This window comes from Silurus aristotelis (genome assembly GCF_946808225.1).
Source record: "Silurus aristotelis genome assembly, chromosome: 16".
Classification (NCBI taxonomy): Eukaryota; Metazoa; Chordata; class Actinopteri; order Siluriformes; family Siluridae; genus Silurus; species Silurus aristotelis.
In genome coordinates, this window is record NC_139589.1 from 17958625 (window position 1) to 17983668 (window position 25044).

General features: G+C 35.0%; 1 protein-coding gene and 1 long non-coding RNA gene across 6 annotated transcripts in view; one reads left to right on the top strand and one right to left on the bottom strand.

The window, feature by feature from the left end:
- kcnt1a (potassium sodium-activated channel subfamily T member 1a) overlaps positions 1-10783 on the top strand; it is a 39870-nt gene extending 29087 nt beyond the window's left edge. The window contains exons 22-31 of one of the 5 annotated variants that reach the window (XM_083563887.1): positions 320-391; positions 1343-1477; positions 1562-1673; positions 1820-1945; positions 6968-7051; positions 7619-7747; positions 8398-8710; positions 8889-8951; positions 9581-9665; positions 9935-10783. In XM_083563887.1, coding sequence (XP_083420013.1) covers positions 320-391; positions 1343-1477; positions 1562-1673; positions 1820-1945; positions 6968-7051; positions 7619-7747; positions 8398-8710; positions 8889-8951; positions 9581-9665; positions 9935-10004 — 1189 coding nt within the window. In that variant the 3' untranslated portion in view covers positions 10005-10783. The remainder of the gene's footprint in view (positions 1-319; positions 392-1342; positions 1478-1561; positions 1674-1819; positions 1946-6967; positions 7052-7618; positions 7748-8397; positions 8711-8888; positions 8952-9580; positions 9666-9934) is intronic. The other 4 variants (XM_083563890.1, XM_083563888.1, XM_083563891.1 and 1 more) reach the window with 4 other exon arrangements.
- Positions 1-25044, bottom strand: part of LOC310738697 — a 159053-nt gene that overhangs the window by 53153 nt on the left and 80856 nt on the right. The gene's annotated exons all lie outside the window — the stretch shown is intronic.

Consider the following 25044-nt stretch of genomic DNA (forward strand, 5'->3'; position numbering starts at 1 on the left):
GGGGACCTGGAAATTACCAAAAGGTAAAAACTTGGATACTCCCATCCCTCTAGGGACCATGTGCCCACCAAGTTATAAAAACATGCACCAATCCCCTCCCAAACTTGATTCATGATTTCTGAGTACTGAAAGATCGCTTGAATATCTAACAAATGTATTTTCCCCTTTTTCTTGACTTAATTGAAAAGAGAAGGCTGTATACATCTTTGAAGAAGCACCAAGCTAATATCAGTCACCAGTATTGTAAAAGTAAATTCACATTTTCTTCTGTGCACGTTTGTGAATAATTTGTATTAACTTGTTTTCCCGTTTGCTACAGGCCTGATGAGCATTTCCTAGAAGCAATTTCCTGTTTCCCAATGGTCTACTACATGGTTGGAACAATTGACAAGTAAGAGTGTATTATTTTTATGATCTTTACAGTCGTGTATAATTTTTCTCCCTTTGTGACCTTGTATTTAATGTTGTACTTCATTTTAACAAACAGTAAGTGTGTCTTTTCTTCAGTTTGTTAATGCTTGAGAGCATTTTTAATGCACCGCTCTCTTAAAATGACCTCACAGCATGTCAGTGCAGTTCAGATCTGTACTTTAAACTGTCCATTTTCTTCTTGATTTTCAAAATCCCTTGTATGTAACAAACTACCTTTCTTACAAAAAAAACCCCCAATTATAAGAAAGCAAAGGCATGCCACTATTTTTTAAAGACATTCTTTCTTTGCAGCATTTCTTTGAACATGCCTAAAACTATTGCAGAGCACTGTATTTTCACCCGAACACAAAAACTGTTTTTCTCCCTCAGTTTTGTTCTTTCCACTTCCCACTCACTGGCTAATTCTCTCCCCTATTACACAACAACTACCAAATGGTACTTGGTAAACAGATTTAATATAGTGTAACCCAGGGGTCACCAACCTTTTTGAAACTGAGAGCTACTTCTTAGGTACCATTAATGTGAAGGGCTACCAGTTTGATACACACAGTTTTCAGTTTGATCTGAAATAACAAATTTGCTCAATGTACCTTTTATTATGTTATTATTAATAATTAATGATATTCATCTATGTGAAGACACTGATCATGTTAATGATTTCTCATAATAAGTATCAACAATGATTTAACAAAGTAGGAAACCACGTTGGTGACCCCTGGTGTAACCTTACCTGTGATTGTAATATGTAATGCAATAAACTATCTCACCACACATATGACATTGTGCCATATGAAGGGTTTTTGCTATTATTTAACAGGTTGGACACATCATGGGTATGTGTCCAAGATTATCGATCTTTTAAGTTTTGATGCAGGAGCAAAATCTGATTGGGCACTTGTCTGATTGACAGCTTGGATAGCTTGTTACAGTGTGGTGTTTTGTATGCTGATAACCTGGTGGTGGTGGATAAAGAGAGCACAATGAGTGCTGAGGAGGATTACATGGCCGACGCTAAAACAATCGTCAATGTTCAGACCATGTTCAGGTGAATTTAATCTCAAAAGCCTTTTACACAACAACAACATCAATAATAACAACAACAATAACAATAATAATAAACACTTTCTAGGTTGTTCCCTAGTCTCAGTATTATTACAGAGCTGACTCACCCGTCCAATATGCGCTTCATGCAATTCAGAGCAAAGGACAGCTACTCTCTGGCTTTGTCCAAACTGGAGAAGGTGAGCAAAGGTTAAGTCATACAATAAAAAGATTATATAAAAGTGTCTTGCTTAAAAAAATCTTTTGAATGAAGTACAGTGGAAGTTCTTCTTCTCTCTTTGCTCCTACATTTGAATTCTTGTCTGTGTGTGCATTTATTTTGGAGTGTGTATGTGCGGGTTTTCTTCAGAAGGAGCGTGATAAAGGTTCCAATCTGGCCTTCATGTTCCGTCTGCCATTCGCCGCCGGCCGAGTATTCAGCATCAGCATGTTGGATACACTCCTCTACCAGGTGTGAGTTTTTAACATAATAGAGTGTTTTTGTGTTTATGTAAGAGGCCAAAAGAGAAATACACACTGTGAAATCTAATTATATATGTGGTGTACTGATTGGTCTGACATTGAAAAGTGAAGGCAGCGAAATGCTTGGTCTATAACATAAAAATAATTAAATAAATAAAGTAATACAAATTTTATATAGGAATCTAATAGAATTTACGAAATAATATTAATAGAAAATCATATTCAGTGATATACAGTGGTTCCCCCGGACCTTTCTAAGACCCCCCACAAGTTCTGAAAATCCACGAATTTTGGACAAACCCTATGCCTCTATGGTACCTTAGTGAATTCATCTAGACATTGTCACTTTAATACAATAATATGTTTTTAAAAACTTTAGGAAATTTGTTAGTGAAAATATAGTTTAAAATGGTATTCCTAACGTTCCTAAACATTCGGTCCCGCTGCGGATTCCAGCAAATTTAAGGATAATCCGCAACTTTCTGTTACCATAATTTCCGGACTATTAAGCGCAACCATATATAAGCCGCACCCCTCTGAATTTTACAAAGATTTTTATTTTGAACATAAATAAGCTATAAGCTAAATGTCTACACTAAAACTAATGAACTTTACAAAGGCTTTAACGAAAGAAATTCATAAATTAGCCGCTTCGTTGTATAAGCCACGGGGTTCAAAACGTGGAAAAAAAGTAGCGGCTTATAGTCCGAAAAATACTGTTAGGTTCTAAATGAGAACCCGTGAATTGTTCGAACCGCAAAATATTGAGGGTTGCCTATATATATATATATATATATATATATATATATATATATATATATATATATATATATATATATATATACAGTGAGGAAAATAAGTATTTGAACACCCTGCTATTTTGCAAGTTCTCCCACTTAGAAATCATGGAGGGGTCTGAAATTGTCATCGTAGGTGCATGTCCACTGTGAGAGACATAATCTAAAAAAAAAACAATTTTTTTTTATTTTTAAACTATTTATTTGTATGATACAGCTGCAAATAAGTATTTGAACACCTGTCTATCAGCTAGAATTCTGACCCTCAAAGACCTGTTAGTCTGCCTTTAAAATGTCCACCTCCACTACATTTATTATCCTAAATTTGATGCACCTGTTTGAGGTCGTTAGCTGCATAAAGACACCTGTCCACCCCATACAATCAGTAAGAATCCAACTACTAACATGGCCAAGACCAAAGAGCTGTCCAAAGACACTAGAGACAAAATTGTACACCTCCACAAGGCTGGAAAGGGCTACGGGGAAATTGCCAAGCAGCTTGGTGAAAAAAAGTCCACTGTTGGAGCAATCATTAGAAAATGGAAGAAGCTAAACATGACTGTCAATCTCCCTCGGACTGGGGCTCCATGCAAGATCTCACCTCGTGGGGTCTCAATGATCCTAAGGAAGGTGAGAAATCAGCCCAGAACTACACGGGAGGAGCTGGTCTATGACCTGAAAAGAGCTGGGACCACCGTTTCCAAGGTTACTGTTGGTAATACACTAAGACGTCATGGTTTAAAATCATGCATGGCACGGAAGGTTCCCCTGCTTAAACCAGCACATGTCCAGGCACGTCTTAAGTTTGCCAATGACCATTTGGATGATCCAGAGGAGTCATGGGAGAAAGTCATGTGGTCAGATGAGACCAAAATAGAACTTTTGAGTCATAATTACACTAAACGTGTTTGGAGGAAGAAGAATGATGAGTACCATCCCAAAAACACCATCCCTACTGTAAAGCATGGGGGTGGTAGCATCATGCTTTGGGGGTGTTTTTCTGCACATGGGACAGGGCGACTGCACTGTATTAAGGAGAGGATGACCGGGGCCATGTATTGCGAGATTTTAGGGAACAACCTCCTTCCCTCAGTTAGAGCATTGAAGATGGGTCGAGGCTGGGTCTTCCAACATGACAATGACCTGAAGCACACAGCCAGGATAACCAAGGAGTGGCTCTGTAAGAAGCATATGAAGGTTCTGGCATGGCCTAGCCAGTCTCCAGACCTAAACCCAATAGAGAATCTTTGGAGGGAGCTCAAACTCAAACTTGTTTCTCAGCGACAGGCCAGAAACCTGACTGATCTAGAGAAGATCTTTGTGGAGGAGTGGGCCAAAATCCCTCCTGCAGTGTGTGCAAACCTGGTGAAAAACTACAGGAAACGTTTGACCTCTGTAATTGCAAACAAAGGCTACTGTACCAAACATTAACATTGACTTTCTCAGGTGTTCAAATACTTATTTGCAGCTGTATCATACAAATAAATAGTTAAAAAATCATACATTGTGATTTCTGGATTTTTTTTTTTTTTTAGATCATGTCTCTCACAGTGGACATGCACCTACGATGACAATTTCAGACCCCTCCATGATTTCTAAGTGGGAGAATTTGCAAAATAGCAGGGTGTTCAAATACTTATTTTCCTCACTGTATATATATATATATATATTTATATACAGTGAGGAAAATAAGTATTTGAACACCCTTCTATTTTGCAAGTTCTCCCACTTAGAAATCATGGAGTGGTCTGAAATTGTCATCGTAGGTGCATGTCCACTGTGAGAGACATAATCTAAAAAAGAAAATCCAGAAATCACAATGTATGATTTTTTAACTATTTATTTGTATGATACAGCTGCAAATAAGTATTTGAACACCTGAGAAAGTCAATGTTAATATTTGGTACAGTAGCCTTTGTTTGCAATTACAGAGGTCAAACGTTTCCTGTAGTTTTTTCACCGGGTTTGCACACACTGCAGGAGGGATTTTGGCCCACTCCTCCACACAGATCTTCTCTAGATCAGTCAGGTTTCTGGCCTGTCGCTGAGAAACACGGAGTTTGAGCTCCCTCCAAAGACTCTCTATTGGGTTTAGGTCTGGAGACTGGCTAGGCCACACCAGAACCTTGATATGCTTCTTACAGAGCCACTCCTTGGTTATCCTGGCTGTGTGCTTCGGGTCATTGTCATGTTGGAAGACCCAGCCTCGACCCATCTTCAATGCTCTAACTGAGGGAAGGAGGTTGTTCCCCAAAATCTTGCAATACATGGCCCCGGTCATCCTCTCCTTAATACAGTGCAGTCGCCCTGTCCCATGTGCAGAAAAACACCCCCAAAGCATGATGCTACCACCCCCATGCTTCACAGTAGGGATGGTGTTCTTGGGATGGTACTCATCATTCTTCTTCCTCCAAACACGTTTAGTGGAATTATGACCCAAAAGTTCTTTTTTGGTCTCCTCTGACCACATGACTTTCTCCCATGACTCCTCTGGATCATCCAAATGGTCAATGGCAAACTTAAGACGTGCCTGGACATGTGCTGGTTTAAGCAGGGGAACCTTCCGTGCCATGCATGATTTCAAACCATGACGTCTTAGTGTATTACCAACAGTAACCTTGAAAACGGTGGTCCCAGCTCTTTTCAGGTCATTGACCAGCTCCTCCTGTGTAGTTCTGGGTTGATTTCTCACCTTCCTTAGAATCATTGAGACCCCACGAGGTGAGATCTTGCATGGAGCCCCAGTCGGAGGGAGATTGACAGTCATGTTTAGCTTCTTCCATTTTCTAATGATTGCTCCAACAGTGGACCTTTTTTCACCAAGCTGCTTGGTAATTTCCCCGTAGCCCTTTCCAGCCCTGTGGAGGTGTACAATTTTGTCTCTAGTGTCTTTGGACAGCTCTTTGGTCTTGGCCATGTTAGTAGTTGGATTCTTACTGATTGTATGGGGTGGACAGGTGTCTTTATGCAGCTAACGACCTTAAACAGGTGCATCTAATTTAGGATAATAAATGTAGTGGAGGTGGACATTTTAAAGGCAGACTAACAGGTCTTTGAGGGTCAGAATTCTAGCTGATAGACAGGTGTTCAAATACTTATTTGCAGCTGTATCATACAAATAAATAGTTAAAAATATATACATTGTGATTTCTGGATTTTTTTTTTAGATTATGTCTCACACAGTGGACATGCACCTACGATGACAATTTCAGACCCCTCCATGATTTCTAAGTGGGAGAACTTGCAAAATAGCAGGGTGTTTAAATACTTATTTTCCTCACTGTATATATATATATATATATATATATATATATATATATATATATATATATATATATATATATATATATATATATAAAACCAATTCACCCAGTTCACAGCAGGAAGACTTTAAAAGGGACACACACACACACACACACACACACACACACACTCACTCACTTATTTACTCACTCACTCATTCACTCACTTACTCAGTCACTTACTCTCTCTCACTCAGTCATTCACTGCTGTGAATTAACGTACTAATTAACGGGTTGCATGTTCTGTTTATGCCAGCCAGTGTTTCCATATTTTTCTATTTCTATGTCTTGTGTTCTCATGTCTACATTTAATAAAGACTATGTATGGATTCTCTAATCCGCCATCATGCCTAGTCATCCCGGTTATAAAAGCATACATATTTGTCCATGGCTATGTTCGATAGAGTACTAAAAACTTAATAAAGATAATGTAAGGCTTATTTAGAACAAATGAAAATGTGCGATTAAGTTGCGATTTATCACGAGTTAACGCATGACAATCTTTCCATTAATTGCAATAAAATATTTTATCGATTGACAGCCCCACTGTATATATATTTTTATAATATATATATATATATATATATATATATATATATATATATATATATATATATATATATATATATATACATACACACACACACACACAAGATAAAAATGCTTGTCATTTTTTATTAACGCAGTTTATTATTACTTACATTTGTGGACATAAACAGTTAAATAAGGAATAAAAGAGTATTTCAGATACAATAAATAAATTATATATATAAAATATAGCTCTGCCATGTCAGTGTCTGCTATAGCACAATCATCAGTCAGAAGGCAAAAAAAACTTTCATGGATTGGATTGTTTTGAATGGTCAATTCTAATGTGCTGTCAGATATATTTTTGTTTCATTTGTTTGTTAGTGTTTTGTGAAGGACTACATGATCTCGATTACACGTCTGCTGCTTGGCCTCGACACCACACCTGGATCAGGATACTTGTGTGCTGTGAGTCACGATTACCTGTGTTTGTCTGGAAATGTGAGTGTGAAGATGATTTGTGGAGAGAAGTGTGTAAATTATTGCTTTAAATGCTGTAGTTACTGCAAGGTACAAATCTGTATGAATGTGAATTGGACGGAATGTGTAAAATGTATACCTTTCGTAAAGTTTAAATGTGTAAAAAGGTACACAGAGCAGCAACATAAGGGGTTTGGGTAACAGTGTTTAAAAGGGACACCGTATATAAAAAATTCCTGTCATGCCTACATCATTCACCCGATTTCGACGTAAATCCTTGCAAATGGTTTTCAAAAATGTCATCGCAAAATTTCTTTTTATAATTTGTAATAAATTGTGTGCTGTATGTGTATGTATGTACACACAAACACACACACACACACACACACACACACACACACACACACACACACACACACATATATATATATATATATATATATATATATATATATATATATATATATATATATATATATATATATATAATTATATATATATATGTGTGTGTGTGTGTGTGTGTGTGTTTGTGTGTGTGTGTGTGTGTCCATTTAGATGCATGTACGTGAGTGTGACCTGTGGATCCGAACATATGGAAGACTGTTCCAGAAGCTTTGCTCCACAAGCTCTGAGATCCCTTTTGGAATTTATCGCACCGAATCCCACATGTTCCTGTCATCTAAGGTAAGACAGAAAGACAGACACACACACTCACATACACACACATACACTCATCAGTTAAATGTACTGTATTTATTTTTTTTCCCCATACCTAATATTCACATAATGTGTAACAATCCACGTGCAAAGGTTTATAAAACACAATTATGCTTGTGTTTATTTTCAGCATACTTTTTAAATACTACCAAAATCCCTAAGAAATGCGGCTGCCATTAGCTTGTGGTTTTCTTAAAATATCATAAAACATGTAAAGATATTGTATCAAATAGAACAAATCCAATAATTTTTCAAAAACATCTGTATATCTGATATCTGTAAATGAGTAAAAGCAATTTTTTACTAGCTGAGAGTAAAAGGAAGCAAAGTCGGACATGATCTCAAAGAATTCTCCCCTGTCAGTCATAGTGAACCTAGCCTATTATAAACATTTGTGTGTTTAAGTATGTGAAAGAGAGCAGGTAGTGTTTTTTCCAGATGAAAGCCATGTGATAAACTGATAACGTGCTTATACTCTCCTTGATCCCATAGTGGGGTCAAGGATGGAAACAGGAAGTGAACCATAAAAGTAAAAACTAAGTGACATTGACCTTTGCTAATTGGTGTATTATAAATCTTAAAATTGGTTAATTGTTTTTCTATTGTTTTCTTTTAAGTCCCAAGGATGCACAGAAGGATGGGCAGACACCAAGGACAAAGGCGAGGAGCCAAAAGTACTGATTCATAGTTTTTCAGGAAGTGACCAACCAGAACACTCAGTTTTGAGAAGGAAGAGCATGCACTGGACAAGGCGTCTGAGTAGGCGGGCCATGAAGAGGGGTGACTCTACTTTGTTCTCCACCCAGATCAAACATGGAGTGTCTCGGCTCTCAGAGAGGGCAGAGTTAACGGAGCTTGTCAGGCATCGTATGCAGCACCTAGGCCTACACACAGGATTCAGTAAATACATATTGAAAATGCCCACTACCAGTAATTGATTTTGTTTTATCAAAAACTAATAATAATTTTAGAAATCCAAACATAATTGTAACACAAATTTTGCTAATTTTGCATTTGTGCTTTGTTCTCCATCTGTCAATTCACTAACTTGTTCTCTTTCTTTTTCTCATTTTCCACTCTCTTCATCACTGTTTGTTCCTTTCTGCAGAAGATGTCACCAATTTGACAGCCAGTGATGTCATGAACAGAGTTAATTTAGGTTACTTACAAGGTATCATATTTTTAAACATTGTCTACTTTTTAATAATATTTAATATTGTATAATTGTATCACAATACCACTGAACATTTATTTATAGAGTTATAGCCATTCTCGGTTTGAACCTCCATTCACCATAATGACTGTTTGGAGTTTGGAGATAGGGCATGATAACAACTGGATAACAGTGGCAGCAAAGATGGCCTGGAGCATCACACCACTAAATAATATCCAAGCTTATACAGTCCTTGTAGAGTGTCACATCAATGTAGAGTACCATGGTGTTGATATGCCAAAATAAACACTAAAAGGAGGGCAGTTTTCAAAGACATCAATTTAAGTTTGGCATCTTGCATAGGCACATAAAGAGGAACAATAAGAAACTCCAGTGCAAAAAGGTGATTCTATAAAATTAGAGCGAAATGTGTTTAGCAGTCGCCTTTGGCGTAAAATCTGCTGCTATTTACCAATTATAAGTAATCTGTGACATCTCTTCTTCTTCTTCTTTCGGCTTCTCCCATTAGGGGTCGCCACAGCGGATCATCCAAGTAATCTGTGACATCTAAAAAGTATAAATATGATCATATCAAAATACATTTTACTTATAATCGTTACAGATGGGATGTCTAATTGTTGTTGCAGGTGAGCTGAATGACCAGCAGAACTCTCTCTCTTACGTGCTAGTTAATCCCGGCCCTGACACTCCTCTTCAGCTACACGATGTTGTGTATGTACCAAAAATATTTCTATAGCTAATGCTGGTACAATTATTCTTTAAATGGGAACCATATTTGCCATATTAAATGGCCATATTAAACCATATTAAATGGGAAGCCATATTTGCTAATTATATTTTTGTTACATCCTGGATTTAGAGGAAAAACACAATAATATTTTGGTTTTATGGCTTTCCAATACTGCAATAATCTGATTAACTGTCAGATAAATTGTGTTTGTTTAAACCTGATGAAAAAAAAATATTCAATGTTCTGACAGGTTCCTGATTCGGCCAGATCCTCTTGCTCACATTCCAGATGAGAACACAACTCGGACAAGTCAGAGTTAAACCCCATTTAAGATTGCCCTGAAATTAATTTTTACAAGTTTAAGTTTGGAGATTTCTGTAAATTGTTGGATCAATCCTATGGCACCAAGACGGAACTTCTCAGTCAAACCAACTCCAGCTGGTCTAACTGTTTACTGTTTACTCTGTTTTCAGAACTATAAATATAAGTAAACTATAAATAGCCTTTCTTTTTAGTTTTTGAGGAAACAATGTTATGTTTTTTAGGAAACAATCGTAATATGTATTCTTTCAAAATGGCAGCATGGGTACATAGTCATATGTCACATATAGTCACATTTGTTATTGTTATTGTTATATAGGTCATGAGTCCAAATCCCAGCAAATGAAACCAATAGCTTAAGCAACTAAGACACAAAGGTTGACTCTGCTATTTTCCAGATTTGTTTAAAGCAAGGTACATGTTTAAAAGCTGAAAAGCATTATTAAACAGTATTGTGCCAACCATTCGGCCATCTTGAGTCCACTTAGCCAAATAATGATTAACATTAATGTTTTGAGAACTGCTTGACTAGGGAATTTTACATTACCAATGTATCAATTGACAATATCAGATAATTCTTTGGTAGTATGATTCTTATTCTTGAAACTGTGTACACACATCTATTTAAACTCTCCAACACCTTAAAACTGGTTTGAACTGGTCTGGAAAAAGATGGTGATATTCAAATGACCGCTTCGTGATTTCATTATTGCTTTTGAAGTGAAGTTTATTAGATGACCAGCAGAGGTCAATAAAGCTAACATTATTTTTAGAAGTTCAATCAAGAATTAGTGCAATTTATACTGTGACCTCATTTAAAAGTCTGCAGCATGTCTAGGATAAACAGATGGATACAGATATTTATATTTATATTTACAAATATTTATATTTATATTATATGTCTGATATGTTTACAACTATAGTCTGATCAGTAGAGGGCGCCGAAGAGTTTGGCTTCAGGACAGAAATCAGGACCTTATTACCTCATACTACTGCCTCCAGTGTTAGTAAAGAATATAAAATCGCTATAATGACATGATACCAGTCAAATGTTTGGAAACACCTTCTCCTTCGTTGTTTTTTTTAAACATTGTAAATTAATACTGAAGACATCCAAATTTTGAAAGAACAGATATGGAATTATGTAGTATCTTTTTATTAAAGATTGTCAAAAGAAGCTGCATTTAGTATTCAAAACAGCTGGGCAAACTCATGGCATTCTCTCATTAGATTCACTTATCAGATTGTCAACTAGAACTGTTTTAAATTTATGGGTGTACCATGTCAAGAGATAATTAGTGAAATTTCAAATGAAGTCAAGCTCCTAGCCTTTCTACTAATTATTTAGACCATCATTTGACTTGTGCACAGAAGTGTGGGTACAGAGTCAATCTGCTTTTGGGCCAAGAAATACAAGGAATAGGCATTAGATCAATAAAGCCCAAATTTAAGCTTTATGGTTCTAACCATGTCATTGATAGATGTGGAGAGGGTAAACGGACGGCGTTTTAGAATTCATGCCTCCAACTGTAAAGCACGGAGGAGGAGATGTGATGGTGTAGGGGTGCTTATCTGGTGACCCTGTTTGTGTCAAAATTGAGGGCACACTTACAGTAACCAGCATGGCTATCACAGCATTTTACACTGACATTCCATCTGGTTTGAAGTTAGTGGGGTCATCATTTATTTTCCAACAGTACAATGACCCGAAACACACCTCTAGTTTATGTTAGACCTATTTGTCTAAGAAGTAGAGTGATGGATTGCTACAGCAAATGACCTGGCCTTCACAATCAGAGAATGAGTGAGAGCATGCCAGTGTGTGGAAAGCTGTCGTCAAAACAGAAGGTGGCTTCTTTGAAAAATCAAAAATATAAACCATATTCTGGCTCATTTAACATGGTTTTGTTTACAACATAATTTCATATTTATTCCGTCATAACTTCACTGTATTCGGTTTAAATATACAAGGTTGAAAAAACATTGAATAAGAAGCTGTGTCTAGACTTTTGACTGGTAGTATATATATACTTGACATAGAGCATGAAGACAAAATATTCTTATAAATGTTTTAAAGTAGTTATGGTGTTTTAAATCACGTAAATCATCAGGACACCAAATGAAACTTTTGCTATGTTTCCACATGGACGGTTTTAATTGCCGGATATGTGCATCATTGCAGATTTTGGTGCTTGATTTGAGAGTTCAGTAAAACAAATGTTTAGTGATTAAAACATTTTTTTTTTTGGTGGAGTTTATTTTTTTTATATGTATATATATCTGAGTAAAGAAAGGACATTGTAATGAATGTCTGTTAGGTTGAAAGTTTTGATTTCGCATCTTTTTATATTTATTTAGTTCTATTTTCAATAGAAATGGTCAAACAGAAATGTGCGCTGCATTAATCACACATTAATAAAATTAGTGATTAGTGTTGTTAAAATGAATTTGCGTTAATTTTGACAGCCCTAATAAATAAACATATATATATTGTATATGTAAATATATATATATATAGTTTTATTTCTTCTTATTATTATTATTATTATATAAATAATGGGGACAATATAGCCAGGTTAAGCTGATTTTAAATCAGTGTATAATCTATGATTCTTTCTAAAGATTTGTTATTAAGTTATCATATTATCATTATTATTACTGTTATTATCAGTAGTAGTAGGAGGAGGAGGAGTAGGAGTGATATTATTCATTATTATAATTGACCAGCTTCTATTTTTATTATACTTAATCGTTTTAAATTGATCATTATGAAACGGGTAAATGTTTCATTATTTTTGTCTTTTACTTTGGAAGGGGAAAATATTTTCTTTTCTTAATGAATGTCTGTTTATTGATTTTGTAATCTACATTTACATGTATAAAACATTTGCAATGTATCAGGTTATGAAGTTTGGCATATGATATTTATATTTGTAAAAGATTGTTTTGTGTTGTTAGCATAGTTTTAGCACTCATTCAGTTAATTCATGTAATTAATTGTGCTAATTAACGGTTGTTGATTTAAGGAGCTATTTGTACGGTTAATCAAGACACTTTGCTCATTTCTAAATTGTAACATTATTGTCGATAATAGAAACTATTACTAAAATAGTTATAGTTACTAGTTGTGGATTACTTACTTTTACTTACAGTTTACATTTTTTGACCTGCAAAATATAAAACAAACATATTACTGTAATAGTATTTGTTTTAGGTCATAAGTTATGGTCATAGTTTAGTTGATAAATCAGTAAATAAAATGAGAACTTTATTAATTTAATGAGTTTATTCATTTAGTAATTGATGTTTAGAAAAATATTTAGCATATAAACTCATTAATCTATTACACTTAACAATAAAGAGGGCATAAATATACATATTTATAAAGTTTTATGAAAACTCACTGCTAATCAGAATTAAAATCTATTTCTTGCAAATTTAAAAGCCTCCTAATAATGATTAAAATGACCTTCTCAAGATAAGGGTTAAAGGTTTTAATGTTGCACTATAGTGCCACCATCACGCCAGCTGAATCCCCCTATATAACATATGGGTTGTTCTGCACAATTAAGGAAGGATAAAGCAAAAATGAAACCTTGAGCGAAAAAACAATAGCATTCCAGTACTGTACCTGGAGCTCTAATTATCTAAATATCTTACAAGTGAACTACAGAAGAAATCTTCTTGTTTATTTTGCATTTAATTCTTTAATTGGTTTATGAAGAAATGGATTGAAGTTATTGAAATGAAAAGTAAGAATCCTACATGTAAGTCCTTTTGAGAGTCAATGCCTTAAGATGAACTGATGTTTTGATGACATTCCTGGTATTTATGTTATTTATTATTGGGTATAAGATGACTCTACAATATAAATTGTATAACTCCCTGTTATAAATAAAGAAACACTGCAGACATGTGTAACATTTGTGATTTTATAGTGTCACAGACTCAAACGATTTTGTTTCTCCTCAAACAGTAGCATTCCATAAAGCATTCCTTGTAATTTATTCTGTATATACAAATACGGTGGCATAGAAATCTACAAACACCAAGCAAATTTACAAAAAAACAAAGCATTTAAGGAATGACAAGGCACATTGTAGTGCCTGTCTCATTTTGCATAGTTCAAACTAGCACTAAACAAAATACTATATACACTGTATCAATTACAAATTAACAATCTTTTGAGGCTTATTTCTGCTTTTGTCAAATAGTATGTAATAATAATATTAAGTCATAATCATATGACAGATTTTTTTATAAGGTAGAAAGGACATTACTCATAATCTTACATTCCAGTGCTCATGTTAGTTCTCTCTCTCCAGTGTTCTGTATTGTTTAAAGATTTATAATCACACTCTTGACATCACCAAAATGAGGATGGGTTCTTCTTTTGAGTCTGGTTCCTCTCAAGGTTTCTTTCTCATAACATCTATGGGAGTTTTTCCTTGCCACAGTCTTCATGGCTGCTCATCAGGGATAAATACACATTGTAACCCAAAATGTTCAGTGAATAAATCCATATAAATAATCCAATGTTAAAATATCAGGCACAAACAGAAGCACAACTTACTTGTGACCAGGAGGACTGGCTTTAGCTACATTATACATAAAGCTAGGAAGCTAAGGTGGTTTGGCCTTTTGTTATATTCATAAGAACATTTAAATACACTTTAAATGTCAATATCAAATCCAAACTAATTTAGGATTAAGGAAAATATATACTATTGCAGGTTAGACAGCATGATTATTGCACAGTGCTCTAGGCTGTCCACAATAAAAGGCCACTATAAAATGTGCAGTTTTACTGTGTTGGGGGTTCGGGGGGTCCAAAAACCAGTCAGAATCTGGTGTGGCCACCATTTGCCAACATCTTGCCATGTAGATGAGCTTCCCTGAGACTTTTTCTGACAGTTTAAACAGAAATTCTTTGAATATGCAAATCGATTGTTGCAGCAGCTGTCCGGGTGGATGGTCTCAGACAATCTTGGAGGTGAAGATGCTGGATGTGGAGGTCCTGGGGTTACACGTGGTTGTGAAAAAACGCCTTCTCCAAAAACGCCTTTGGAGACAGCTTATGGTAGAGAAATGAACATTCAATTCGAGGGCAACAGCTTTGGTGGACATTCCTGCAGTCAGCATGCCAAATGCACACTCCCGTAAAGTTGTGATATCTGTGACTTTGTGGTGTGTGATAAAACTGCACAGAGTGGCAATAATCATGCTGTGTAATAAGCATCTTGTTATGCCACACCTGTGAGGTGGATGGATTATCTAGGCAAAGGAGATGTGCTCACTAACACAGATTTAGACAGATTTGTGGAAAATATTTGAGAGAAATAGGCCTTTTGTGTACATAGAAAAAGTCTTATCACTTCAGCTCATTAGAAATAGGGGCAAAAACAAAAGTGTTGCGTTTATTATTTTGGTCAGTATTATAATATCACTGACATTTGTTTATTAGATATTTATATAAAAATATTATTAGTTATTCCACTTTTTGCTTTAAATGTGCTGCACATATACACAACCGAAAAAACAACCGAAACTTAAAAACCCTCCCTGGCGCACACAGTATTGACTGAAAAAGTATATAATTTCATTTCAGGTCAAGGCAGAGCATTACAGCATTGCAGCAATGCCAAGCGAATGGATCTAAGTGCCTCTTCCATAATTCTCTGTAAACCCCTCCCACCTGCACACACACTCTTTTGCATGTAAGTTTCGGTCGACAGGTCTGAGCAAGAGCATAAGACTGCAGGGTATGTGAATTGTGTGTATATGTGTGCTTTCGACTAAGTCTAAGATTTGTGCTATGGCTTTATTGAACCGTTTATCGAAACCAAATGTGTGGAAGGAGAAACAAGATAAACATAACACTTTCCCAGTCACACGCTTGTACACGCACACCCACCAGAGAACAGAATCACCAGGGTGGGTGAGAAACACTTAGATACCTCCTTGTTCTCATGCCCTTACATGCCAATATTTCCTAAAATATGATGAAACTTTGCAATGAACACTGCTATCATTCATTCATCTATCCTAGGAAATTTCCCCCCTGCCAGCACCAGCTGGAAAAGACAAAAAACACCAAAAATGCATTAATATACAAAACTTACTGAGGATGATGTGTACCAGCTGAATAAAATATATGTGCAATGTGATGAACAGAAATCATCTTATAACTAACATAAATGAGCTCAGAAAGAATAGCATGCAATCAACACCAGGAGGGCTAATGTAGACTCTTGGGAAAGCACATGCTGATTCCCAGGTAGCCACATCCCAGGTTTTCTGAAGTGAGGTGTCTAAATAATGTTCATAAAGAGTAGACATTAGGTGCACGGTTGCATGTTACAGTACAGGCTAGGCAACCAGCCCATCTAAAGACTGGGCAAGCTTCTGTTTGGACAAAAGGAACCCCTGTGTCTTTCCTCCATGGGAGAAGAACAGTTGGTCTAAGGATCGCATGGCCAACACCTGGCCTAAGGCAAACCTTGAAAAGCATATGTTTTTAAGGGCAATGGGAACATGAAAATTATGATGATCACAGATACATCACCATAAACATGCCCTGTGGTTGCATGGCTTGTACATGTACATGGCTTGTACATGTTGCATGGTGTTTATATCTTTCACTATTACTTTACTAAAAATAAAAGTTTTTAGCAACCAAAAGTCTTAGATTAAATCTAGAAAAGGAAACCAAATGTAAAAAAACCTGTCATCCTGATTCCGAACTAAGAAGTAAGTATAACAGAGCACTTTGTATTGGAGTCCAATAGGGAACAAACTTCTTGGGATGTTGCAGTAACTGTTGGAGTCTGACAAGACCCTGAACCTCAAAACATCTGGCAGCCAGCAGCAGAATTTTAAGGTTGTACCGGTATAGTATTGTCATTAGGCACTTCTGATCTGGTACACATCCAATATTTCTGGTTGTAAAGCATCCCGCTGACAGCTCCTGTTCCATAGGGGCATCCTAAGTAAGAGCCATTTATGGTGGAGGAGCTGTCTGAGGAGTACTCAGATGTCTGCCAAGGGTCTGTTGTAGGCACTGTTACAACATAATTAAACTGTGGTGAAGTGAAGTTGCCACACAAATGTTGTATTTGGCTGCAGTGGGTTTGTAATCTTGAAATTTTCACTTTCCTGTGGTTTTATGTATAGCATGTTCTTTTGAGCAAAATAGAAAAGAGCATCACTACACCTTTGTCTTGTAGCATTACATAAAAATATTAGTACATCTGAATAAAGAACATGTTATAAACAAAAACAAACAAACAAAAGCACTCATATATTTTAACATTTTAAGAACTTAATAGCTAGCTAGTAGCTTAATAGCTAGAAGAATACCCTGTATTTACCTACTGTATATTATATTATATTACATTACATAATGTAGTATGTTGCAAAGTATGTTTCAATCAAAAACTATTAACTAATTGGAAAAAACTAGTCATATGAAGTGTGTCCACTGATAAATGAGGGTACAGGCAAGTAGTCAATCACAACTTAATTCCAGAAAATAAATTAGGCAAATGATATTTAAGGTTACAATCAAGCTAGTTTGTGTATTCGTGTAAGCAAAATGGATATACAATACCACTATTTTATTTTTTTATTCAATAGCAATTATTTTCAGTATTGTCTGTATTGATACTAATACCGATACTAGCGGTTTTAAAAGCTATATCATTGTTAATGATCACGCCGCTACTATTACACAAATAATAAATAATAATTATAAATAAATATTAAGCATTTTTTTAAAATCAGTACATATGATTAAAATTTTTATGTAAGAATTGATTCTTTCGATATTAAAGGTGGTATTACAAGTGTTGATATTTTTGAATTAACCCCTGGCAAAAGAAGAAATAGTTTAGACGAATAAATGATGATAGATGAAATATCTGAACTGATTTACCAGTGTAATAAGCAAGACCTTGCAATATCCATGTTGTATGTCCTTTCCAGGGCATTGTGAGCATGACTGTATTCTGCACTTATGCAGCACACATTTATCCATAGCATATTATCTAGTGAGAATACCCAACATAGGCAGCAAAAGCAGGCACACAGCCAATTAAAACTACTCATCATATATCATATAAGTCAGAACACATCCAACGAGGTTTGGGTGTTGTTAAAACGTTTAAAGAGTAACTTGGACTGCTTTCAAGATTCTTGTTATATTTGTTGTATTCTTGTTGTCAACAGGAGTGTCCATTTGCAACTGCAAGCTGTATAAGATGTGGGGCATTGTGCCAGCTTTAAATAAAAATTAAAGCAAGTGTTGTTACTTAGTTATTTTTGGCTATCCATTTGGTATAGCATGCTATATAAAGGGATTGGGGATAAAAAATAAAAATTTTAATAAAATTTAAATAAACAGGGAAAACCCATTATAATCTCAGCGAAATTGCTTAACCAAATTCTAGTGTATTAACTGTAGTAAACATTTTGGAAATGTGTAATATACAAAACATGAAGCATTAAAAAGAATGAGAGTTCGCTATCCTCTGTTTTGGATGATTAGTCACCAGAATCTCCAACTGTGATCTCAAGCTGCTAAACAGATAGCTCCATATTGTGTACATGTAATTTAAATTGCATATCACACAAGAAAAGAGAGGGACAGTTGGCTTCATGACAGCAGTATTTATAGCAAGTCTTCATGTTCCTGTGTGGAAAGACCAGAGATGACAAAGGTACACAAATCTTTCATTTAAGTATAGGTACATATACTCATGTTTTAAAAGACTCAGGTTAAAATTAAAGTACTGACTACACTTTTTCACTCAAGTTAAAGTAAAGAAGTTTGGGCTCTGACATATTTCTTTACAACTACCTGTTTTAGTGTCACGCTAGTAACTGGACCTTACATCTTATTAACATATTAATATGAAAGAATTTCAAATGATGTTATCTAATGAATATATTAACCAGCATATAAAACACAAGTAGAGAAAAGATGATAATGATCAGCTGATCAGGAATTTCTCTGTTCTCAGTCATGTTTACATCGCTGACTCCCTCTGTCTCATCCATGTTTCTCACTGCCTCAACTAGTTTGGAAGGGTGAAATTGAACTGTAAGTATTTAGATATAATTTTCCCCCAAAGGGTTCAACACTAATTTTGTGTTTAATTATTATAATACACATTCTAATGGGTGCAATTACTGTTTAGATATGACTCCTAGAAAAGTATTCTTGCATATTTCTTCATGAGTACTTTGTTTTATATGTCTTAAAGATCAAAAGTAAAAGTACTGATCTTGGAATAACTAAGGCAAGTCAATGGGTTAAGATCCTGCGCATTATACCTTTAAAGGAGAACTTGTTGTTACAGGCACAGTGTGAAAGAAGTCTTACAAAAATCGCAGGGGTTTGGTTGTTGTCCGTAACAGGTTCTCGTTTAACACAGTGCAATCTCTCTTCAATGTAGTGAGAAATGGCATGCTTTATTTTTCAGTGGAGTAAAAACACACATTAAATCGTATTCATATAAAAGTTTGAAAATGAAAATGTTTGCACAAAGTACAGATACTTTAAAATACAATTTTTTTACATTTTAAATACAAAAATTACAACCGCTTTATCCCTGCTTTGAGATAATGTCCACTGATAAAAGAACTATACAAATAAAAATGTATTTAATTGAATTGAACATAACAATATAAATATATGAAAACAACTGAAACATTTGACATGAGAAATTTAAGAGGATGTGGTACTCAGTTGGCTTTTGAGAAACTGGCTATTTATCTCTTTTATCTCTTTTTTATCGTATATGTGTGTGTTGTGTCATCAAGAAGTGTAAGTAGCATAACACCCTCAGGGCTGAACATTCATATGTCATCACACCTTGTCTGTAGCTGTACATATCAGATCAACACACTTTTTTCAGCATGCCTGTGAGTGAGAAGAAAGAAGAGATTTCACATATGCAGATAAAGCCCTATTATACACATGCTTCTATCAGTATTGGAATTGCATGCACATCTTTTGCACACGCATACACATGTAAACACATACACCCAGAGACACATGCAGAGTTTATACCAGACATTTTATAACTGTTATTCTTGTAGACATTCTTTTTAAAACAATTATCTTTCATTTTTTTATATCTAGCTTTCATGTTTTATTTTTCATTTTTAATTGTCATTTCTTTCTTTCTTTCTTTCTTTCTTTCTTTCTTTCTTTCTTTCTTTCTTTCTTTCTTTCTTTCTTTCTTTCTCTTTTTTTACTATCTAATTTTTCATTTTGTGTGTGTTCTTTTACTACATTCAGCTTTTCTGTGTATTTCTTTCTTTCTTTCTTTCTTTCTTTCTTTCTTTCTTTCTTTCTTTCTTTCTTTCTTTCTTTCTTTCTTTCTTTCTTTCTTTCTTTCTTTCTTTCCTTTGTTTTTTCATATTTCTGTGTGTGTGTGTGTGTGTGTGTGTGTGTGTGTGTGTGTGTGTGTGTGTGTGTGTGCGTGCGTGCGTGCGTGCGTGCGTGCATGCATGCATGTGAAAATTCGTACTATTGTTTACTCGTAAACACAAACTCGCTTGTTGTTATACTGTGTCACAAAGTAATCAGTCACAACTCTTAAAACCTGCCTATTGTTTGAAAACTATTACACATTGTAAACCCACAGAGAAAAAAGTTCTGAGACAACAACCACAAGCTACTTCATTTAGACTATATTGATCAATAATTTATTCCAGTTCCACTGCAACTTTGAGCAGGATAAACTTGGACCATTTATAGATGATGAATTAATGAAAAAATTATTCATTAATGAAAAAAGCTTTTTAGCCATCTAAGAAATCTAGTGATTAAACTGAAAAGTATGTGAATATTCAGTATGTGAATACTTACATTTCTTGCAACTATATTTTTTTCTTTAAAAGTGATTCTTAATAAGAAACATGTTTTTGTACTTTTGTGTGAGGGATCATGATAGTATTCATTTATAAGACTTCTGTATTCTTCTTCGTTTTTTTGTTGTACAAAGTGTGTGTAGGTATAATATTCTATCTTGCTTAGGTAACAGGATGCTTGTTGGCAAAATAAACAAATAACTGTACTGGACTTTATCTGACCACAATGCCCTCTAACAATATAGTGTGTATATATATATGTGTGTGTGTGTGTGTGTGTGTGTGTGTGTGTGTGTGTGTGTGTGTGTGTGTGTGTGTGTGTGTGTTTCATTCGAAAGTAAATAATACTTAAAAGTCTCAGTGTATAACAAAAACAAATTGTCTTTGCCGTTCTGGTATTTTCGAAGACGATTGTCTGTTGTCTGTAATTGACCGTTATATATATAAACACTTGTCACATCTGCATGTAATTTAAAAAACTGTATATATTTGCTGAAAAAACTTGTGCGATTTCAAATTAAATGCCCGCATTTCATTTTCTTTTCAAAAACTTTCCATTTAAGTTCCTTTTTTGTTTCCAAAATATTTTTTGCTAATTGGGTAAAATTGTGTTAATTGTTTTTTTTCTAGTATTAAATGAAATACTTTCATTTTAAATACTTCTTAATGTTTAAATTTTTTTTCTTTTTATAATGCTAGTGCAAAATAAATTACTTTAAAAGATGTATGTATATATTTAAACTACAGTACTTTTTGCTATTTTAATGAATTGTACGTTTTTACATTTGTGTTGGTGCACCCCCTCGACCAAACAAATATAAACACAAACACAATTCTAGTGAGTGGGTGTGTCTGTTTGTTTTCACATCTGTCACTATGTCCCAGAGGATATTATGCTATGAGAACTATCTTCCCACTTATATATGTACATACGCATAAGTATAAATATAATAACACTCAGAAATAAATAAAACAGTCTGAATACAAGGCAGACTTATTGGTATATAAAGTAAAATAGTTGTAGCTCCACCCCTTGCTTGTTCAAAATACATACACGAAAAATGTAAATTAAATTAAATAAACAAATATATTGGATATATCTAAATCCAAACAACTTGTATAAAAACTTGTAGCAGTGTGTATTAACGTGGGTTAATGTGCGCATGTAAGGACATAAACCAGTATATGTGCTTTTTAAGATTGCGTGGTGTGTGCATGTGTGTAGAATTTATCTGAAAAGGAACATTTTAGCACGGTTGTAAATATTGTAATGTTAAATTTACTAAAAATTTTCATTTACAAAAGTTTTTTTTTTTTACTTTTTAAAAAAAGATTCAATAAATACAGTGCTAATGTCAAGTCAGTGTAAGACCTCACAAGTATAGACGTGTGTGCGTGGGGGTTCAGATTTTTGTAGTTATCAGCTGGTGTATTGGTGGAGTGTTTGCTTGCATTAGCGATTCTTCACTCTTTAACACGATTATCATATCGCCAGTGCAGCTGTCTAATATTGTAAATTACTAATTAGAAAATTTCTATGCTGTCTCATACAAAAAATATGTCAATATTAATTTAGACAAACAGGTCGAGGTCTTAGAAGCTTTATAAGGAACATTAAACAAAGACTTAGACCCTGTTAGAGAGTTTCCAAAACTTCTCTCACCCTGCTGTAATTATAAAGACTATGATGCTCACAATAAACATCTTTTCAACATTTTGAAATGTAGAATTGTAACAGTTTAAAATCTCACTCTCCTGTGTTAACCAGAAGAGGACTGCTTTTCTTTTGACTATTTTCTCACAACATTTCGTCTTCCTGTTGTCTCATGGAGATGTTATTGTCTTTATTACCTCTAGTTTGCTCATCACACATACAAAGCTACTGTATATCCCAATTAACACAAAGATGCTTTGTGACAGTAAATATTACTGTGTTATATATTATAAATACAACTGAATCGAACAACATCATAACAACAAAAATACAACTGAATTTAACAACATCATTACAACATCACAATCCACAGTGATTTGTCCACGAGGCATTCCAAAAATATGGGCTCAAGTAATATTGGCACTCTTGTGAGAACAGGGGAAATTCAGATGACTTCCTTTTCCTCTAACAAGATCATTATATAACATTCTTTTGAAATAATGGTAATTTTGTTTTATATGTGACAAATCTCACTGGTACCACTAAGACTGGCTAAAACCAGTGCAGATAAATTGGCAACATTGCTTTTCTGTTGATGTTTGCTTGTAATTGCAGTCATTACTCAAACTCCGTTATCCAGCATTGTGATGTTCATACCCAGAAACAAAAGTAAGAAATATAACTATTTGAACTCTCAAGAGATTACTCTAATATAAGATCCTTCTCCTAGCATAGGATTTGTCTACAGTTACACATGCTCATGCTGCCAAGAGTTCAGAGGTCATGGCCAAGCTGTCAGAGATCCTTGACCGCAGCATCTTCATTCACCCTATTATAGTGTTTCTGTGTGACCTCTCCGCATTACCAACATTCAAACATATTAAGCCTATCATATAAATATCTCCAACCAAAGCGGAAAGATCATGTTGCTTGAATGATAAGAAGGAAACCAAAATAACTGTTGCCACAGCCTCTTAATAGAAAACCACCTTGGATCCTTCAAAGGGAAAATATTTGTATGATATGTTAAAAGCTTCTTATCCTACAGTTTTTTATGCCTAATCTTTTATTCAATGTCTAAGTCTATATTGCAGTGTGAAATCATAAATGCATAAAATATATGGCTGAACATTAATGACTAGATAATATACACAGCAAAAGTGCAACAAATTGGAATTCGTTCAAAAGCATGTGCACACTAATGTATATAGTAAGCTGTGACATATAATAATCCCCCACACACGTGCACACACACACACACACACACACACACACACACACACACACTACACATGCAGTTAATTCCTTGACATATGGCAACACATGCTGAATCACTGTTCATTCACAAACAGTAAAACGCATACCAAGCACACATAATTATTCTGTGTCCAGCTGACATACACAGATACAGATAAGCATGGATGTGCTATGAAATGACGGACATACACAAACTGGAATGCTATGTAAGTTATGCTGTCTATCTGTCTGTCTCTCTGTCTGTTTCTCTCTTTCTTTCTTGTTCTTTCTCTCTGTATGCCTATGTATGCATGTGAGTGCATAGATTCTCAGTTTAAGAGCAAATAAATGTAAAAGGGGAGTCATAAGAAGCATTAAGAAAGACGGACAGTAAACCAGACTGGGAGTGAGACAGGCATAGAGAAATATGACGGCATGATTGGTATGACCGGTGATATTTTGACACAGTGAATATGATCGTCTTTATTGTGGGCGGAGCTTATAAGGTGTCTAAAGGAATATAAATACTAAATAGGTTAGGAAAGTGTCAAAGTTCGTTGTGCTCAATAAGGTTAGAATCAAGTATATTCATGTATGAAATTATTACACCAAAAAAATTTTAAGGAAGATGAAACACACACACACACACACACACACACACACAGGCACTTACTCAATGTTTTGAGGGGACTTATTTTGGAAAGTGAGAGGGCGAGGTCAGAGCTGCAGTTGTCGGAGACACTGTGAAAGTGATACATCTAACAGCTGGGACACAAAACACACCCTAAAAACACACACATGCACATAAGGGACAGGCATGCTTGGATATCCAGACACACCACCAGATGCCACACATGCCGAAGCTTATGTCTCAAGGTCTGACCCTTAATGTCTTTAAGGAATGATGGAAGGAGAGTGGAGGATGTTGATTTTCTAATTTGGAAGCACTCCCCATCACATACACACACAAACATGTCTGCCCTATCAGCATCAGGTTATAGCTGCTGAGTGATTGGCTCTCCTTCTGTCACGCACAACACTGATGTTCATGACTTGGCTGTGACAGATCAAACTGGGATGTTGTAGTGATTAAAAATGGAAGATTTTGTGTAAAGTTTTGATCATATTGAGAAATATGACCCACAGAGGTGTGTATTGTTTGCATTAATTATAGTTCAGTTTATTGTTTTAAAAATGTATTTATGAAAACAAGGAAACTTTTTGTTTCTCTTGGCACATTACATTTGTGCATGAACAAACACAATATCGAA